Raw genomic sequence first — 21,429 nt, 5'->3', positions numbered from 1 at the left:
TAATACTCATACTATTCTTGAGTTTTACAGGACTGAAAATTTTGGGGTGGGAGAGTTATATACCCCTTTTTTCTAATTTTTTTTTTAATTTAATTTAATTTAATTTAATTTTAAGGTCAATCCAACTGAATTGAAAGTGGAAATACTAATTAAAGAATGTTTAAGTAATTTCACTCATAACTAAAAGTTAAAATAAATAAAAAGTTTAATTAGTTAACGGTTTAAAAATATTGTAGAAATATATTTTTAAAAATAAAAAATTCAATATTTTTTCATTTCATAATTTTTATTTATTTTTATTATTTTAAAATTATTATCGTTCTTTAACATTATATTAACTATTATAACTTATTTAATTTTATCTTATTTGCAAAGGATCTCTAATTATTTTTTTTAAATCAATATTTAAGATATTTTTTAATATTTAATAAAATTTAATATTTTAAAATGAATATAATTAAAATGTTAATAAAAAATTATTTTTTTAATATGTATGAAAAAGTAAATTGAATAAAATTTATGAGATGAAAAGTGTAATTAATTTTATTAATAGTAATTAAAATTTTAAATTATATCATCTAATTGTGTGAAACTCCACAAGAAAAATCATCTTAATGATTTCTAGTTTACTAATAAGGTTTCATTTAAAATAATTTATTTCATAAAAAAATAGTTTAAGTAATTTATTACACAATCATATATAATTCTATTTCTTTAAATGAAAAACATATTAAACTAAAAAATTAATTTTCTTTATTACAAACAAAAAGATTAATAAAAAAATTAACTTATTTGAATTTTTACAGAATTAGGGAGAGATAAAACATGGTGGCAAGTGATCAGTGAATGAAAAAAAAAATCCTACATTGTTTGTACAACCGTTCAAGGTGATGACTGCTGGGTTTCACCACCCCAGTATGAAATTAAATCCGCGAGGGCAGTATTGGTCCGAGGCTATAAAGCCTCTTTGATAGGCCGGTCTAATTTTTTCAGCTCTGACTCAATCTCGCTAAGTGGGCTGGGTCATTTGCAAGCTCTGCTTATTTTCCACGAGCTCGGCCCTGAAACGTGATAGGAGAAAGGACAATAGACCCAGTCATCTCGCAGTCCTGTCTACATGCGCGCCAGGGGAATTAAATGGCCGCCTGATGTGAAGAGAGTCTTTAACGCTTTCATACGTACAGATCTGTATGACAGAGGCAGGTGATACTGTAACTGAGAGACCGTTAGACATCGCTAACAGACAAAAAGAAAGGAATAAAGGGGAATAGTACCTTCACCCCACACAAGCTTACACAACTACTGATAAATCTTATTCTCTAAATCTCAGAACATCAGAAAATTAATAAATTGATTTTATATAGAATTAATTATAATAAATTAATAATATTTAACCGATTATATTTTAATAGGATAAAAAATGAAAATATATGTATGAAGTTATTAATATTTTGTGGATGAGAATAGAGACGTAAACTACATGAATGAATATATGAATGATTAATTATTGATAATAACGAAAAACCAGAAGCTAGGGTTCTCTTTGGTTCCAATATATATGTAAATTATCAAAAACAATAGTAGTAGTGAAAGCTATACATACAGAGATCCCACCATCTTTCTTCTTATTTGTATTTTCCAATCATATTTAAGTTTATACATTCTATATAGTCATCCTCATTTAGTGGCCATATCTATGAGTCTTCAACTCAATCATCAAATTTCTCAGACTCTTTAATTAGTGCGACAGTCATCAGTTCAGTTCTACAGTTGCTTCATTTCCTTATACTAACCTTATAATTTAGTGGAAAATATAGGATCATGCCCTTGCCAACAGACCTCCCTAATGCAAGATCTCGTTCTTTGAAAGGTGTACTTGAAGGAAAGGGAATAGTAGAAGGCAGTTGCATATGTCTTTTCCTCTTTTGGGTTCTTAATCAAACACCCTAAAAGGTTCAAATTCAGGTATGCCTTTGGTTTCCCATGGATGACAATGACCTTTGATATTTCACCATTATAATTTAATTAATTATTACATAATATATGCATATGTACTGTTAATTTCCTGGATGACGTCTCTATAAGAGATAAAGGGTCATGTGTTGGTCAACTTTGTCCAATCCAAGCATCATGGAGACATATTCAATAATTTTCATGCATATTCACAATCTGCTACTATAGAAAACTAGTGCTAATTGAATAATTTTAAATTTTATATGAATTAAAATCAGCAGAATATAAACCAAAATTTATGATAATATCTATCTTCAAACAATTGAAATAATAGACAAATTGTGGATTAAGAATATTTATGTTGAAATATTTTTTTTAAAGTGGGGAACATTGAAATGCATTAACGTTGTAAAGACAAGACCACTTGGTAGGAAATATAGTGGCTGCTTTTATAAACCACTGAACGAAGGCCACTAAATAACGAAGAATTTTTATAAAGTCTTGGTAATGGTGGCTTCTAATAAAAGAGTTTCTTGGTGGGTCTTTATGAAATCTGTAATATCTCAAGACCTAACTACTGAAAACGAACTTCTGAAATAATATGTGAAGTGGAGAAATATTGATCAATTCTCCCATTTATTAATCAATATGATTAGAATTATTATTATTATTATTATATCATGCATTTAATTTAATATATAGTGCAGACATTCTTTTGAATTTATAGGTATAGAAAATACAATAATGGGAATGAGTGGAATGTATTGTTGGTAATGGTTTTGCACATTGTGATTTGGTGATGTTAATGAGATGATGATGACGTGATTATGATGAATACAAAGTGTTCATAGAAGCCCTTTGAAGGAAGGAAGGGGTGGCTTGGCTTTTAGAAGAAATAATGAGCTTCGGCCACATTCAATTATTTTATTTATGAGTTTCTATAATGGAAATTCATTTTCCCAAAAATATTCAAAATTAATGCAAACTCATTTTTCTTTTTCTCATATTAAATAAAGAGAGACTCAAACTTCAAATTTTATTTATTTTTTACACGAAAATTAATTAGGTTGTTCTTAATTGGTGAGATTAAAAAAGCTTAGGCTTGTATGGGACAGGCTGCCAGATTTTGCAGTCGGATAGAGTAAGTGAAGATTGGGCTGTGGCCTATGAACCCAAAACTCATTAAACCTCAGCTACATGATTTTCTATACTTTTCTTACCCCAAGGCCTAACACTCTCAAAATCATAATGTTTAAATTCCAAACCAAATATATAGAGATTATTATACATTTAGAAAGTAAAATAAATATAGAAATAGAAATTATATTTGGTTTTAGAATCAAAGTTATAATAGAAATAGGAATTGAATTTACTCATAATAATGTTATATTATTAAATATATATATAAATTAAAAACTAGTTATTTTAAATATCTAAAGATATTTTTATTAATTCATAAGCTCATCCATATATTATATTATATTTTTCTAAATGCTAAAATGATTAAAAAATTAATAAAAAATTTTACAAATATTTCCCCCTAATTTTCCTATATTATAATTTCAATGAAGTCTGTCTATAACTTAAATTTTTTATTATCAATACTGCGGTAATTAAAAATATTATACTAAAAAAAATTGATTAGATGGCATATTTATTAATTTAAAAATTTACAATTTAGTCATTTTTTAAAATGCAGTCTCAATTTTCAACGATAGCTTAAAATTTTTATGTTTATTTCTAAAAATTGATACTTTATGTTGATTTCTATAAATGATATATATTGAAATATCTATAAGATCTTTTCACATTTCATTTATAATGATTTATTTTTTTAAAAAAAATAATTTAAATAAATTTTATACATCACGCATGATTTTAATTTTTTTAAAGTAATTATTTTAAAAATTAAAAATAATGGAATACTTTCATGTTATATTAAGAGAATTAATTTTTTATAAATTTTTTAATTCCAATCTATTTTAATATTTCTATAATTTCATCTGGACAACGCTTACAAATTGTAATTAAAATTAAATATATTAATTAAAGGGCAAACTGCAACATTTACAAGTAAATATATTAAAGGGTATTTTTTTAATTTCTTAATTATAAATATTAATAGCTCAATAAATAAAGGAAATAAAGTAATTTAATAGAAATAAAATTTAAATACATTTTAATGAGGTTTTTGAAAAATATAGGGTGTTATTTGTTCATAATGACATTATTTGAAAAGGTTTTTGTATTCACCATTTCAATCCTCGAAATTTTTATCTATTTCAAAGAGGAATTTTTTTTTTTGGCAGAGGAATAGGAGGATGTCCATCTTGATTGGCATGTCTAGCCGAGGTATGAGATATGTAATTTTCTTAGTTTTTGGCAGAATCCTTATTTGAATTGTAATTACTATATAGATTAAGAATGGAAATTTTGTTGTCACCCAATAAATATTGGGTTCCAAACTAGCATTGTTGATGGATACTCACCAACCACTTAGTGACCCAAGTCAAATTTTTATTATTTTAAGCTAAATTCTTTGTTAAGCTTAAGTTTAATTAGCTCAGCTTAGTTAATTTTATAAAATTTAAGCTCATTGATAATTAGAAAATATTTTGTAAAGAAAATAATTAGAAAACATAAAAAAAATTATAAAAAATAATAATTTATTTTCATTGATTATATAGTTATAGCGTTGAAAATAATATGTTTATAAATTTATATATATAAAATATTAATTGTGTTTATAAAGTATTAATATGATTTATGCTTGAGGGATAGAAAAAAGATGAGTATGTTTGTCAAATTATCTTGTGTAGAGATTTAGACAGATACATGAAAAGTATGTTTATCAAATTATCTTATAAAGAGTTCTCAATTGAAATAATTGTAAATTTTTTTTAAATTTTAAAATTGATATTTCTATAAAATAAATTTATTATAATATTACTCTAACTGCTCGTATAAAATAAAATTTAAATAAATAAATAAATGAGACCAAATCGAACTTCTTTCTTAATCCAAAGTTGGAGGAACTCTATTCAACCTGAATTCAGAACTATGAACCGAGTTTATTAATACAATTATTATTTTTTTGAAACAGGTTAGCATCAATTTATATGACGTCCTTTGTGTATATTGAAAGTTAATATTTAACTGTGTATACAAAATAGGTTATTACGAGAGAAGAAATGGTTGAGAAACTTATTTTTTATATCTAATATTTTTTATTTTATTAATAAAAAATATAATAAATTATTTCCTTTAATAAAATAAAAAATGTCAGATAATCATTTAAAAAGTGACAGTAGTAAATGTTTTCCGGATTTAACCATAAAAGTCTACATTGGGGAATGGGATTTGTCAACATTTAGATAATAAATCACTCTCACACCTCCCTTTAAATGACTATGAGGAAGGGCTATCCTAATTTGATTGTCTACGTTGACATATGAATGTTTATTTATTTGTTTATTTCTGCTTTCTGGATGATTGTATGAGCACATTTCACACTCTCTTAACATATTTTTAAAGGTTTGATGGATAAAATGAAAAGCTCACTTTTTTACCCACTAAACCAATCTTGTTAAATTTCAAATTGATGTTCTTTTTAAAATACCTAGCTATTATATATTGTTAACAATAAAAATCTTGTATCTTTCTATCAAAGTAAAGCAACTTGTAAATTCATTTTTATAAAATAATGGCAAAATACGAGATTACTGAATTCCATAAAACATATCATAATACTATCGATATAATAAATTTGGGACAGACAGTGAGTTTTAATTACTTTCTTTTACTAAAAAGAAAAGGCAGCTTGAATTTGAAGAGTTAAACTGACACAACTAGTTATTGTCTCTAATTTGTTTAATCACACTGAAACATACGATAAGGTCCTTAATTATATATCAAAACAAAGTCATAATCCCCAAGCAGGTTTCCTTTGTTTTGCTTTTGTTTAATGGAGATTTATTTATTATAAAGTTTTTTTTTTCAATTTTTAGAAATTTTAGCCGTTGATTGTAGACTGTAGATTGATGGTATGCAGTTAAACGTACAAATTTTGGAGTTTGAAACGGTAATTATATTTGGAATATTATAATGTGTTATTTTAAGGGGAACACTGACAAGTGGTTGTGGGTGGGATTCATTCTGTCTGTCGATAATAATAATAAAATAAATAGCTTTGGTTACCATATAAAATCATGAGTTTCGATTGCAACTAGATTCCCATAGGTAACAAAGTTGAAGCCAATTAAGATGATAGCATGTTCATCAATGTGGTGGTTCAATATGCCACACTATTACACATCAAACTAATACTCTAACGCCTTCCACCAGCTATAATTAATTCATTAGCCTCTGGATCGATGTAATGTGGGGATAATATGAATGCTAGTAAGTACCTATACTCTCTCCCCGAGTTTAAATGTATTTTAAGTCCATTAATTATAAATATTATTTTATTTCCATCAAAAATATTTTTAATAAATATTCAGGTGGAGAGAGAATTTGTATCTAATCAGATTTTCCACTTCCATACTTTCTTCTGTCCACCACAACGCGAGTGAATGACCCTGCGAGAATGCGAAAACCCAAGGAAACTTCTGTCCCTTGCAATATATTACCTCCAGCAACGGGTTTCAAGAAAAGACAGACTTGCTTGCTTAAGAAGAAATTCTTTCTTAAGGATTTATAATACGTAATTAGGCCACAACAAAAAAGGAAGGTTCCTTACTTTCCATCCAGCATAATCACATCTCAAGTTTTTTATGCATAATAACTGGAGAAGTGTTAAAAATGCATGCATATGAAATCTAGATTGATATTCATTCATGCATATAAAAACTCCACCCCATTTAACCCAACAAAATAATTCATGGGTCGACGTACTCACTCTCAATGACTTAATCTCAAGCATTCATCATCATCTCCCCAATTCTCAAACAGATATACACACATTCAAAAACATGCATGCACGACATGGATTAGTGATAGCTCAAAGCGTGCATTGATCAATGACCCACATGTCCCCCCCCCCCCCCCCCCTATCATACCACACAAATCGTAAGCATTTTCACATAACCATTCACTTTTAGTTACAGGCCAACACAAAGCATCTGCAATCTGCATGCAAGCATTCATACACATTAAAGTTATCTCCACCGTACTCACACCATCTTAATTTAAGGGAAAGCAAGAATTAATTAAAAGAACTAGCATCTAAATAGTTATTATGGACATCGGTTTGAATTCATTAAGAAGCTAATTAAACACATCAACTCAACTCAACAATGCTTCTTCCACGTAAAAACAAAAGAACAAAAAACATTAAAACAGAGAGAAAGCAAAGTTCAGCTGTTTTCAGAGAGTGAAAGAGAGAACGAGAGACAGTAATGGCTCCCAATTTCCATCCTATTTTAGGTAATGAGATGAACTCACCACCTCGAGGGAGAGAAATAATCAAGCACTTGAGTACCCACCATGTTGTTATATGGACTGATTTCAATCCTCCAATTAGATACCGCCAAGCATACAGTCACTGCTGGATCCACCTAGCTAGTTGAGTAGGGTTAACGATCCCAGGGATGTGAGCCCCATTGGTCCTCAATATGCTTGCCACCTCAGCATAACTCTTGTTGTTCTCTTTCTTCAATCCAGCCTTCCCTCTCTTAGACTGGATAGAGCCGCCGGCCAAAGGCACCGCCTCAGCACGAGCCGGATCGAAACGTTGCCCCAATAAAGTGCCTTTTGTCAAAAACTCGTACGCCAGGTACCCGGCCAGCAACCCATTAGAAGAAACGGACTCCTCATTAGCTTTTAAAGCCGGCTTAGGTGAGAGCTGAGCCGAAGGTAACGACTTCGTTGGATAAAATGCCTCTCGCTCTTTGCGCTTCCTGGAAGCGCCAGGTGTCAAAATCCTGTGGTGATGAGAGCTCATCTTCAAAGTTAAAACATGCCACGTCAAATGCAAAAGGTTTTTATAAAAAACTCAGGGGTAAAACCGTTAAAGCACAGTTAATTGTAGGACAAAAGCGTCAAACAGAGTTTTATTCGGGTAAAGGTGTCAAATCATCTTTATCGAGAAGTGAGCTAAAACGTCCAAAATGGGGAGAGAAAGAGAGAGAGATGGGATGACTCAACAGCTTGCTTGATTAAAGTAAAATGGTAAAAACCGCCAAGTACAAAGGCCAAAACCGTAAAAGCACAACTTCCCAACCAAAAATTAAGCAAGCCAAATCAGAAAAGGAAAAGCAGATGCTCTCTGGTTGAAATTTAATTAAGAAGCGAATCCTTTAAGAGGACCAACGGCGACCGGCACCCGACTACTCCTAGCCGGATCAGTTGCATGAAAACGTATTTAAAAAGCCTCGCCACCACTAGAACCGGCGGAGCAGCGATGGAGTTTGGAGACAGAGAGTGGAAAAGAGAGAAGGAAGAGTGGAAACGGAGAGACAGAGGGAGAGAAAATCAAACTGATTCACAGAGGAGGAAGAGAGGAATAAGGATAACCGATGCTCTTCAAATATATATGGTTAGTGATTCTAAAATGCCCCTACTGTTCAAATTAAATGTCTAGAATGCCATTGTGTAGTATTAGAATGACGGAAGTATCCCCACAATTAAATTCCACCCTAAATTGATTAATAATTGAAAACTTATATATAAATGCATTTCTGAATTTAAATATATAATTTTAGAGCGTTAAAATAAATAAAAAAATATTGATGGGTCTTCCCTAATTGATAGTAGTCTTGGGAAATTTCAAGTTGGGAGTCCCATTTCTATATATATATATTAAAGATAAAAAAAATTGAAAAAGCTTTTTTTGTTGGCAACGATGAATGAATTGGTCCTCGGTGATTTATGTTGCTTTTGGCGGTTCTGCTTCTAAGGTACTTAGATTGAAATTATTTGATTTGATGATTTTATTTAGTTTTAGATTTAAATTTTGATTTGATTGATTTAATCTAAAATTTAATTTGATTGATTTAATTTGGCTGCATTTACATTTTTTCTATGTTTACCCTCTTTGCCCATTTCAATCATGTTTTAAAAAAAAAAGCATTGAAATGTATTTAAAAACATGATATATATATATAAATCCTCTAATCTGTAAAATTTAATAATTTACTATTATATTCTTTTACCTGCCTTATATTTAATTTAGCAAACTAACATTTTTCTTAATTTAATAAGTCAGTATATCAATTAAATAATTGATTTTATAAATCAGGTGATAATTTATTTTAATTTTTAAAATGATAAAGAAATTTAATAATTTTTAAGTATATTTTCATTATTTTTCGTATAATTAATAAAATAAACGGATAGTATCCAGTTTAATATAGAATAACTATTAATTAAAATAAATAATAAAAGAAAGATAAGAGGACATACGAATTACATATGCTTCATTGGTTTTCACGGAAATTATGTTATAATACAATGTTCTCCACATTCTTAACGTTTTAAATCAGAAGAATAAAAAAAAAATTTACCAATACTATTAACCTTTTTTACACATAGATTTATTGTTATAATTTTATTTTTAATATTAGAATAAATATTAAAAATAAATTTATAATGCTTTCAATGTTCGTAAACACATTCATGAATTTGGGCAATTCGAAAATTATATGTATTATATACTTTTATTTATTTTTTATAATAAGAATGATAAATTATATATGTTCTTAAAAATATTAAATAATTGAATTGAAAGGCTCTTAATGTTTATATAAAAGTTTAGCTGACACTACAAACTCTTTTATTATTAATTTCTGAGAGTTAGTAACTTGCACGCATTCTTAAATTTCATAAGTTAAATAATTATACGTCATAAAATGTAATAATTATATTTTATAAAACATAAAATTTAAATAATTAAACTTTATAAATTGTTAAATGTAAAAAATTAAGATGCCAACTAAATTTAAATATAAAAAATTAAATTATATATTTAGCCTATTAGAAAAATGTAGCACTTAAGTAAAGAATTAGTATGCATGCAGAAGTTAGTGCCTTGGAATTTAGCTTTTCTTCAAGTCTAGCCCTCTTGATTTCATCCCTCATTCAATATAAATATAATATAAATTTATTTATAGTCGAATATGAATTTAAAATTACATTTAGTTTTGGTATATATTAATAACAGACTATGATTTTTAAACTGAATTATTTATTTATTAAGAGCTTTCTGTGCTCCGTGTGTTTTGCATAAAACTATTTTCTTTGTATGATAACAATTGTCTGCTTAGAAACGCTAGAGAGTGGAAAATATTTTTTTTATTCAAATCAAAGATCACGCTTTTTTAAAAAATGTTATTTAAAAAAAAATACTCGTATTATGAAATTTTAGAACTCTTAATTAACACAGTTAGACTTTTTTATATACAAGTTACTAGCTTTTCACATTACAACAGAAAAAAAAAATATATGAATTATTTTCTCGATAATTTTTTTCCTTTGAAAAACATATTTCACCAGAAAATTATTCTTCTTCATGGATTTTTTTTTATAAAATAAACGGCAGTAGAGTATATTTAAAATAATATTATTTTACAAGTTATTTATAAAAAATTATTTTATCAATCAGACGAAAAAAAAGTAACTTTTTTCTAGAAAAATTACTTATGTTAAAGAGAGAGCCAATTTAAAAAATTTTAAATTTATTAATATTTTAAAAAATAAAACTAAATAATAAAAATAAGTTGTTTTATTTAAAAATATTTTTGATAGAGAATGTTTTTTTCGCATGAGATATTTACAAACAACATTTTCCCATGCACGAGCTACTTTTGTTGTCCCATGTACAAAGTACTTTTCACGAATAAACAAATCTCAAATGTTAGAGAAGTTTTGGCTAAATATCCCCCTAAACTATATAATAGAGCCTAAAAATATCAAATTTATTTTTAATTATTATTAAAAAAATTAAATAAGATTATTATTTATTATAGTTCAATAAAGTAATTAAATCACAATATTTATAACAGAATAATCTTTAATTTGATTAAATTACTGTTTATCACTAATTATTTCAATTTTAATATTCTCTATTTATTAATTTATCACAAAAGAGTGAGAACATTAAAAGAAATATAGAAAAAGTAGTAAAAGTTTTTGAAAAGATTATATAATTTTTTTATTTTATAGAGATGAGAATAAAAAATATTAATTAATGCTTTTAATATTATAAATAATTCTGAAATGAATCTAGCGAGTATAATTTAATATCGTTAAATTAAATACCATCAGATTTTCTCTTATACTTGCTTTCAACAATTTTCATTTTTTTCTTTCAAATAAAAATTCAAATGCATTCAAAATAGGAAAATCCTTATTTCTAAATTTCAAGAATACAAAACTTGAAATGCATTGTTTAGGGATTTAATTAATTATTTACAATTTTATTTCTTATAATTATTTATAATCTCATGCATTAATTTTATTTAGATATAAAGAGAATTTGATATTTAATATTCAAATTCATTTTCATTTTCACAAAACACAAGGAATAATTATTTTGGATAGTTTGTTTTAAGTTATTGCAAATAATCTTAAAAAATAATGTGTTAAAGTTGGCTGCTTAAACTGATATTGATAAAATATTATTTTAATATATTAATTAAAATTGTATTAAATTAAATCTAATAATAATATTATAAAACAATTTTATTAGAAATATGAAAAAAAATTCAGTCTATAAAAAAGTACAATTAAAATAAGAAATAATTTGCCATAAATTTCCCAGTATCTTTTTATTTACATAACTCAATTTGGATTCAACTTTTTGCATGCTTTTTCTTTTGAGCTATTCAAATTGCGACACGTGTCATATATTCGCTTTTCTTTTTTCGTCACAAATGTTTTCGACCTTATAATTTATGTGGCATTTCCTAGCTTTCCCTGAGTCGTCGTTATTTATTTGCTGGAAACCATAAAGTTTAAATTCCTGGTCCGTCTTAAAACGTGGATAAAGTCACCAATGAGAGGCAGCAACGTGTAGTGACTTTTAAGTTCTCTATGTAATGTCGCCGCTAACCGCAGTACGTGTGATGTAATTTCCTTAGTTTGTATTTAAAATTTAATTTAGAAAATAATTTATTTTAACAAATTAGAAATTAAGTAAAATATATAATTGTAAGAGAAATGAATTTCAATTTTTTTTAAAGAAATACAATAAAGAACAGTTTGAAGAGCTAAATACCAACAATGGAGTAGCCCACGTGGCAACACAGAAGGCCTGATCCAACTGGCAAGAGACATCCATTGATGGCTAGCCCAGCCCAGCCCAGCCCAGCTACTTATAAGATTATCTGTTCAATCCGCATCAATAATTAATAAAAAATAAAATAATTATAATTCCCTTAATGTGGGAACAGTTGGAACACGGGTTCGGCATTTTCAGTTTCCAAACATCTCAACTCGATTCAGATGACAGTAAGTAGAGAATTCATGAAAATTACTCTAGTACATTCAGAAAATGAGAATATCTCATTTTTATATTAAAAATTATTAATAAATATAATTACGGCGGTAAGTATATTGCAGTGCATTTGGGAGGTGTGATGCAACAAACGCAGCCTGCTGGGAAGAAACGCAAATCGATAAACAGACACAGGCGTGAGCTTCACTGGGAAAACAATTGCCGGGTCCAAGGCATAGGTCCATTAAGGTAATGCTACCATGGGCCAAGAAAGGATCTGCTTAACATCACCATTGCTCTTATTAAAATATATTAGTTTAAAATAAAATTTGAATAACAATTTTTTAAAAATAACTTTTTCAACAAATAAATTGAGGCTTTTTATTGAAAAATAGTAGAGTTCTAATAACATGGTTGATTTTATACTCATCCCTACCATTTTGGCATTTTGCTCATGTTTATATAGACGAGGTAAATTATGTACAAACTTTCTGGTGATTTTACTTTTGAGAAAATAAATGTGAATAAAATTAAATAAAATAATCAAATCTTCAAAATGATAAAACTAAGAATTAGTGTATGATTTAAAATTATAGTCCATTTCGGAAAAAAATTTTTTTTTCTCACGCTATTCTCAATTAGATAAAAAATGTTTTTTTATGCACAAGATGATTCGTGTATTTTAGAGTTAGCATAACTAAGGAGAATTTCTAATATTAGGACTCTATTTACTTTGTGAAAAATAATTAGCATATGAAAAATATATTTTTTTTAAATATAATAATTTATTTTTTATTATTTAGTTATGATATTAAAAAAATACTTGTTTATATAAAATAAATAGTTTAAATTAATATTTCTATTAATATTGCTGATCGTTGATTATAATTAGAAGCTCATAAATAATTATAGTTGATAAATTTTAGGTATTTAATAGATTAATATAAATAATAAATACAGATATATATTAATTTATTATATTAATAAAATAAATATAAAAATATTAATTTATTATAAATATATATAATAGTTAAAAATAAATTTTTTAAATATAATTTTTTTCATACATATACATAATTTTTACAATATAATAGTGAGTACTATAAGTTTAAAGAAAATATTAAAATTTAATTTAATTATTATTTATAATATTTTTAAATTTATTTAATGTCTTTTAATTTTAAATGTTTTATTGAATTAAATTTTAATTATATATATTTAAAAAAAAAATATAATCGAAATAAAAATAAATAAAATCAAAACAATCACGAACTAATGGTAGAATCATAGAAACAATTTAGATAATATAATGATTGTATTTATATAGTTAATCTCTTTATAATCATAGGCAAATGATTCTTGTATTAAACTCATAATTAATTTTATATTTGAAATATTGCTGTGAACCACATTGCTTTCATTGCGCTACAAACCCAAAACTTAGGAATTTGAATTCAATGTCTTGCTCATTACCTCATCACATGCCTTGTCTTTAATTTTCTGGGTTTTTTTTTTTTTTTTTTCTTAATATTTAGAGAAATTATGATGGGATGCATGGGACCAGCAGAAGCTTTACTTGGAATTCTAGAATGGATAATCTGATCAAGTTGCGGCAATAATAGGGAAGTTGAGGAATGCGACAGATAATTTAATGGCCTGTAGAGTAAGTAGGAAGGCTAGTATGTGTCGTCTTCATTATTACTCCTTCTGCTATGCCCTATTAAAACTCAAGTGCCCTCCCTGCAGGATACCTAAAATTAAGAAACTGGGCTAACTAAGCTCAGCCTAAGTAATTATCAGATTGTCGTCAAGAAGAAGAAGGCTGGTGGTGGCCTTGTGGGGTTGGAATAAATAGGATAATGAGCCCAAAATGACTTGAGATAAATGGGTTTTAGGTCTCTTTGCATTTGATTTTGAAAAATCTAATGGGTTTCTTAAACCAACTCCATCAATTTCATAACTCTTGTCCATAATAATTAAATGGTATTTCAATGTGATATTTTTAATTTTACAATAGAAATAAATAAAGAAATTGCTTACATTAATTCTCTTCTATAAATAATTCTAATTTTCTTTTTAACATTTTTTCTATTCCTCATTTTTATTTCATTTAAATAAAAGTTAGATGAAAAAACAATATTTTATTTTTAAATTTTATTTTCTCTCTTACTTTTTTACTCATTCAAACATGCTGTAAATCATTAACTTAGACGTGACTTAATATTAAAAAGTGGTAAATTATCCTATTAATAATAACTCGCCGGTGGTCGTCGAAGAAACACCGTAGAGAGAGAAGAAATGGTTTTAGGTTTTAATTATATTTATGGGGCCGGCGGTTGACCAAAGTTGGAGTTGAGTGGTGGTGGTAGATTTCCATCTGGGTCCCATGCATCCCTGCTTCCAACAAGCCTTCATTACCTCTCCAATATTTTATTTATTTATTTTATTTTATTTTATTTTAAAAAAGAACAATTAAGTATGCAAATAATATTATGTTAAGCTGCAATTCCCCTCCCGAAGCTTTCCCCCGTTCACACCTTTGACACTGAAGAATACCAAAGACTTGATTTTTTCATAAATTGAAGGGTGCCTTCTTCAGTTATCCATCCTTTTCAGTACTATATACTATTTGAAATTTCAACAACTCCTGAGCTAATGCAATTTAAAAATAAAACGAAAAGAATAAGGATAATTATACAGGGAAAGTAGAAAAAGAGGAAATTTAACATAGTGACGGAAAAAGACATTATAGTTTTGGAGCTTTGGATTCTTATTGAATTGTGGAGATGCACTGTGGTGGTTTTGATGTGTTGTGGGCTCTGTCGATGCTTTTTTTCCATGAAAGGTACTTTCTTTTGGAGTTCTTATTTATTTATTTTTATTTTAATTTTTATCCCAGCTTTTAATTTTGTCTATGCTGTAATGGGTCTGTTTCACTTTCGACTATAGTTGCCAATCATGATCTTTCGTTCATTTGTGGCTTATATTGTGCTCAAATTCGTCTGGGTTTGCTGGAAAATTTTTTCCCTGGGTTTTCTGAAGTTTCCCTTTTTCTTTTACCTTTCCAGTTATCTTTTCTTGAGGTAGCAGTGTATGTTTATGGACCGATTGATTGATCATGTTGCACTAGTGAATTTGATTTTCATTTCAAGAAACTTTTTGGATGATTGAGTTCTCACTTTGTGATTTTGAAGAGTTGCAGTGTGCCAAACAAAATGACCTTTTGGGTTCATTTTCTCAAACTTTATTCTTTGTCGAATTGGGAGGTCAATTTCTTTGCTTTGGCAGGAAAAAGTATTAAACTTTACTCTGACAATTTAGCTGGCTTAGATGTTAACATTTTATTCCTATTCCCAGAACAGTGGAAGTAACATTTGCATGAAGGTTATGCTGTTTAACTTTCTGAATCGCTTCTAATTTTGTATGCCTTACTGTGAATGTTATTTTAGAAGAATATCAAGTGTAATGAAACATTATGATACTTAAGCATCGGATAAAAAAGTGGGGAGTTGGCATTAGAGGGAGACTGTGGAAGATGATGAAGTGTATTCGTTCAGGGGAGCAGTTAAGAGTAGATGACATGGCTGCTTCATCAGAGTCCTTGGCAACTAGGGACTATTCAGCAAGTGGTTATTCCTCTCGAGCAGGTGAGGTAGATACAAAGATTGATAATAGCAACATTGAAGAAGCAGAGTCATCTCTTCGTGAGAGTGGTTATCTCAACTATGAGGTCTGCGCTTTTTTCTTCTCCGTTTAATTTTTTTGTTTTTTCTATTCTATGTTGATGGCCATGAGAAAAGGTTAAAACAGGTGAAAGAATTATGGCTTCTTTATCACATCTGAACAGACACAATTTAATGGCTGTGGTGATGGCTGCCACTTGAATGAATGTTTCATATTGAAGAAGCATTTATGGGTTATATGATTTTCTCCCGTGAGAGTGGATGGCATGCTGTAAATGGAAAAAGTTTTTCCAGAACTTTTTCTGTCTTCAGTTATTTAGCTGTAATGTCTTTGCTAGGTATAGACAATTGAAAAGTCTTCACGAATCTATCAGGTTGGAAAACGGGCCAATGGCAATGGCATAACCATTTTGAGAGTCCAACTTCTGCTTACTAACTAGTTTAGAGTAGGATGCCAGCTTATTGTACTCCATTTTTATGTTAAGTTGTTTGCTTCAAGTATTGCTAAATATGTTTAATTTATCAGTTTGTGTATAGAGGGGAAGAGAGATTGAAAATCATGGAAAGTGAATATAGTGTCATTTCTGGTTAGGCTTTTCTGGATGATATTTACTTCTGGTGCCTTCTTTCTTATTCTTTCAATGGAGCACCTAATAGTCATGCACAGGAATAGTCGTCATTGGGCAATTCCTTCAAGGGATCATCTAAATGATGGAAATAGCGACAACATGCTTACTGCTAAGTAGATAGTGGGGGTGCAACTGCATTGCTAGTTAAGGTTTATCGGATGGGGGTTCAATTTGTTTCACTTGTTTACATTAGGAATTCAATTTTCGATTCATTTTATAACATCCTGGATGTATCAGTTTCGTATTGCTGGACTAGTAAAATATGCTAATTCATATGTCACACTCGTAACATGTTTATTTTCTATGCCTTTTAAATGTTTCCAACTGACATGAAAATCAAATGGGTTAACGGAGTTCATTGTGAAATTTGGATTTCATGTTAAGTTTGTAAATAAAGACTCTTTTAGAGTTTCAAATCTCATTTCCAAACATGTTCACTTAGCTAAAGTGCCATCTTATTATATAGGAAGCAAGAGCATTGTTGGGAAGGCTCGAGTATCAGAAGGGAAATATAGAAGCAGCACTTCATGTGTTTGAAGGAATTGACATTGCTGCTGTGACTTCCAAGATGAAAGTCTCCCTTTCTAGAAGGTGTGAACAAAACCGACGCCGTTCTCAAAGTGATGCTGCCCCAACTATGTCTATGCATGCTATTAGTTTACTTCTTGAAGCTATTTTTCTCAAAACAAAATCACTGCAGGGTCTTGGAAGGTTTGGAGGTATATTTGTCACTTTATTTTCTGTTCCCAGTTTTCATTACTTAATTATTTTTGGTTGGTAGAGTGGCATAATATCTTGTTGCTGCCAATCATAAATGTGTATATTTGAGCCTTGGGTGTCCCTGGCAAATTTCTCCTTGCAGCTACAGGATCCCCATGTTGGTTGGACCAACTGTGGGTGAAGAACTTCTCGTGAAATTCAATTTCTTTGAATGCTTCAGGTTGTGCATTTGTTCAAATTAAACAATAAATAAATGAAAAGGATTTTTTGTTGAAAAAGAGTAAATGAACTTGATTCTGTATTGAGTAATGAAAATGTTGAGTAAATTATGAAAGCATGAATCTCATCAACTTTTGTTTATATATTGAGTAATGAAAATGTTGGTTGGCTTTGATAATATTTTAAGTTTTCTATACAGTACTATGCTCTATTATTCTTTGAGCATAGTTCTCTCTCTCTCCCTCTCTCTGTTCGTCTACATTTGCATATGTGAGTGTCCTGTGTTCCTGCAGCACAGTTACAAATGGAAAAAAAAAAAAGAAGAAGGAATTTATGAGAAATTAAAGGCTTTCTGTGGGAGCATGTTGGTGTTACCACTACTGTGTGACTAACATATCTTCCTGGCCTGTTTGTGCAGAAGCTGCTCGATCATGTAAAGTGATTTTGGATACTGTTGAATCTGCATTGCCAGAAGGCCTGCCTGAGAATTTTTCTACGGACCATAAACTACAAGAAATTCTAAACAAAGCTGTTGACTTGCTTCCGGAGCTGTGCATACTTGCTGGGGCTCCACAGGAAGCTATCTTATCATACCGACGGGCCCTTCTCTATCATTGGAATCTGGAGACAGAGACCACAACCAAGATACAAAAAGAATTTGCTACTTTTCTTTTGTATAGTGGTACTGAGGCAAGCCCACCAAATCTCCGTTTGCAGATGGAAGGATCATTTGTGCCGAGAAACAATATAGAAGAGGCTGTTCTTTTGTTGTTGATTCTGTTAAGAAAATTTGCTTACAGAAGGATTGGATGGGATCCAATGATAATTGATCACCTTTCGTTTGCGCTGTCTGTTTCTGGGGAACTCAGGGCATTAGCCTATCAGATAGAAGAGTTGCTCCCAGGAACCATGGAAAGAAGAGAAAGATACTGCACTCTAGCTCTCTGTTACCATGGAGAGGGTGAGGATACAGTGGCTTTGAATCTTTTGAGGAATTTATTTAATAACAGAGAGAATCCCGATTGCATACTGGAATTACTACTGGCTTCAAAAATTTGTGCAGAGAATACGATTTGTGTTGAAGAAGGGATTACATACGCTTCCAAAGCACTTTCTGAATTGCATGGTATGTGTGGCCAGATGGTAAGCGGTGCAAACTGCTTACTGGGTCTTTTACTGTCAACTCAATCCAGATCAGTTCCTTCTGATTCTGAGAGGACTTCTAAGCAGTCTGCAGCACTCGATGCATTTGAAACTGCTGAGAAAGTAATGAGAGAAAGAGATTCTCATATTATTTTCCATCTTAGCCTAGAAAATGCTGAGCAGCGGAAGTTGGATATTGCACTTAATTATGCAAGACAGCTCTTGAAACTGGAGGCTGGATCTAGTGTTAGAAGTTTTATTCTTTTAGCACGAATATTGTCAGCTCAAAAACGATTTGTTGATGCGGAGACGGTAGTCAATGCTGCCTTAGATCAGACTGGGAAGTGGGACCAAGGAGAACTGTTACGAACCAAAGCTAAACTTCAGATTGCACAGGGCCAGTTAAAGAATGCCATACAGACCTATACTCATCTTCTTGCTGTTGTCCAAGTTCGAACTAAAACCTTTGGTGGTGGAAAGAAGCTTCTAAAGGTATTCGGCTAGATTGACATTCAGATTAGGCTTCGATATTTTAAAGTTGCAGTTTAAGTTTATTGCGACAACATATCATAGTTGTTTGTTGTCTTTTTAAACATCACCATTTTTTTCCCTTTTCATTCGCAGAGTAGAGGAAACCACGACAGAAGATTGGAAATGGAAACGTGGCATGATCTAGCTAACGTGTACACGAGTTTGTCTCAATGGCGGGATGCTGAGGTCTGTCTTACAAAATCCAAGGCCATTAGTCCTTATTCTGCTTCAAGATGGCACGCCGCAGGTAAATAAAATAAATAGTTGCAGATATTCCATTCGTGCATTATTTCTCGTTGCATGTGCACATGATCAAATTTCTCCATGAACTTGTTTGTCGACATATGTTGCAGCATTTTCCTTCAGTGTATGAATTATGAAATGCATATGGTGAAGCAAAAACTGGATTTTCTGCCTGATCCAATTATGTTATGGCATTAAAAAACCTGATGATTTTGTCAGGCTTACTTTATGAAGCAAAGGGTTTGCACCAAGATGCTCTGAAATCGTTCAGGGCAGCATTAGATGTTGACCCCACTCATGTCCCAAGCTTGATATCCACTGCTTGTGTCCTCAAGCTGCTAGGTAGCCAATCAATGCCCATTATCAGAAGCTTTCTTACTGATGCTCTTCAACTTGACAAAATGAACCATTCTGCATGGTTCAATCTCGGGCTGCTCTACAAGGATGATGCCAGTGTGTCAGCACTCGAGGCAGCCGAATGCTTCGAGGCTGCAGCTGTTCTCGAAGAATCTGCACCAGTTGAACCCTTCAGATGACACAGGACGTATATTTTGTCTCTGTAAGTTGATATATAGTTGTAAATTGTATTTGAAAAGGTGGTTTCATATGACTTAGGTATGTTGTTGAAAGTTTTGTTGGATGATACTTATTGAAGTGCAAAAGCTAAGTGGGAAAAAGAACAGATGTGAGAGAAAAATAAATGAGTGTTTTGAAGTTGTTTGCTTCATTGAAAATGAGATCTCATTTGTTGTAATATTTAACTTAATTAAGATTATATTAATCAAAGGATTAAAATTTATATTTATTGATTATGTTGCTTTTTAAGCTTTGGAGCTCAAAAGCTGATCAGATCAGACCGTTATATTGCCCACATTTATTATTTTTAAAAGAAATAATATAACTTTATTATTTGTACAGTTGTTTTCAGTATTTTATATTTTGAATCAATATTTATATATTTTTTATTATTTTTCTTTGAAAAATTGAAGAAACAAATTTTTAATTCAAGTGTTACTTAATCTTACTTTTACTATGAAAATATTGTTTTTTTTTTTTGTATGAACTTTTTTTAAGACATGCTATATTATTATTATTATTATTATTTTATGAATCAGAAATAAAACATAATCAATGAATTTGTGAACAAATTCAAATTATGAAGTGAAGAAAAAGTAAGAAACAAATATATTTATTAAAGCCTAATATAAAAGAATTTCTTTGGAGGCAATGGGCAAGTTATAAATCCGTCTTTACTCCATCTCTATCTCACAAAAATAAACTTTATTTTTTTTATTCAAATATTCTAAATTATAAATCACATCTTTTGAACTAATAATATCTTAATCAACTTCTTAATGTATTTTTCTTTAATACATAATGAAAATAAATTTACTTGTTATATTAATAATTTAGCAACATATATATTTCTCAGACTGCAAGGAAGGAATTTGGAATTGGCTGTCTATGTGTCTTTAATCTTAGTGGAGAACTTCAGTTTGACAATCGCCTACCACCAAATCTGAATAAATAAAAAAAACTTAAGGAAGCCTTCTCTTTATCAGAGCCAGGTTTCGATCCTGGGACCTGTGGGTTATGGGCCCACCACGCTTCCGCTGCGCCACTCTGATTTGTTGAAATGTAAGCTTTTATGATTTATTTAACATATAATTTTTCCAATAGGTTTTTTACATTTTTTTTTCTTCAATTTTTAGCACAATTATAATCAATTTCATTAAAATTTTGAACATTATAAATATTTTCATTATTAACTTTTCACCATTGATAAAATTATTATCCCACAGTGTAGCTCTTAATCCTTGAAAAACAATTAAAACAGAAAAAAAAAATAATAATAAATCAAATCGTTGAGAAA

At 29.6% G+C, this 21,429-nt stretch overlaps 1 protein-coding gene and 1 non-coding gene across 3 annotated transcripts; one reads left to right on the top strand and one right to left on the bottom strand.

Moving 5' to 3' along the window:
• The first annotated feature begins 14,879 nt into the window (after window positions 1-14,879).
• Window positions 14,880-20,361, top strand: LOC110611752 (protein NPGR2). Of its 2 annotated transcripts, XM_021752192.2 has the most exons (6): window positions 14,880-15,233; window positions 15,838-16,118; window positions 17,167-17,419; window positions 18,058-19,274; window positions 19,407-19,560; window positions 19,776-20,361. In XM_021752192.2, exons 2-6 carry the CDS (start codon window positions 15,864-15,866, stop codon window positions 20,090-20,092), a joined length of 2,196 nt encoding a protein of 731 aa, XP_021607884.1. In that variant the 5' UTR covers window positions 14,880-15,233; window positions 15,838-15,863; the 3' UTR covers window positions 20,093-20,361. The 2 variants fall into 2 exon arrangements, with proteins under 2 accessions (XP_021607884.1, XP_021607885.1); XM_021752193.2 differs by lacking the exon at window positions 14,880-15,233 and having other exon boundaries at window positions 15,268-16,118.
• Window positions 20,362-21,112: 751 nt separating this feature from the next.
• On the bottom strand, window positions 21,113-21,184 carry TRNAM-CAU. The gene has a single exon. It is a non-coding gene; the product is annotated as a tRNA-Met (tRNA).
• Window positions 21,185-21,429: the final 245 nt, after the last annotated feature.

This window comes from Manihot esculenta, chromosome 3, assembly GCF_001659605.2.
Source record: "Manihot esculenta cultivar AM560-2 chromosome 3, M.esculenta_v8, whole genome shotgun sequence".
NCBI classification, from domain to species: Eukaryota; Viridiplantae; Streptophyta; class Magnoliopsida; order Malpighiales; family Euphorbiaceae; genus Manihot; species Manihot esculenta.
Note: the sequence above shows the minus strand (reverse complement) of the source record. Positions and strands in the feature narration are given on the sequence as shown.

What these genes read in the sequence shown, in the direction of transcription:
- LOC110611752 (XM_021752192.2), top strand. Translation starts at nt 15,864, where the DNA reads ATGATACTTAAGCATCGGATAAAAAAGTGGGGAGTTGGCATTAGAGGG. An exon ending in GGGTCTTGGAAGGTTTGGAG is followed by an intron (nt 17,420 to 18,057) that starts GTATATTTGTCA and finishes CTGTTTGTGCAG; the next exon opens with AAGCTGCTCGATCATGTAAA. An exon ending in GTGGAAAGAAGCTTCTAAAG is followed by an intron (nt 19,275 to 19,406) that starts GTATTCGGCTAG and finishes TTTCATTCGCAG; the next exon opens with AGTAGAGGAAACCACGACAG.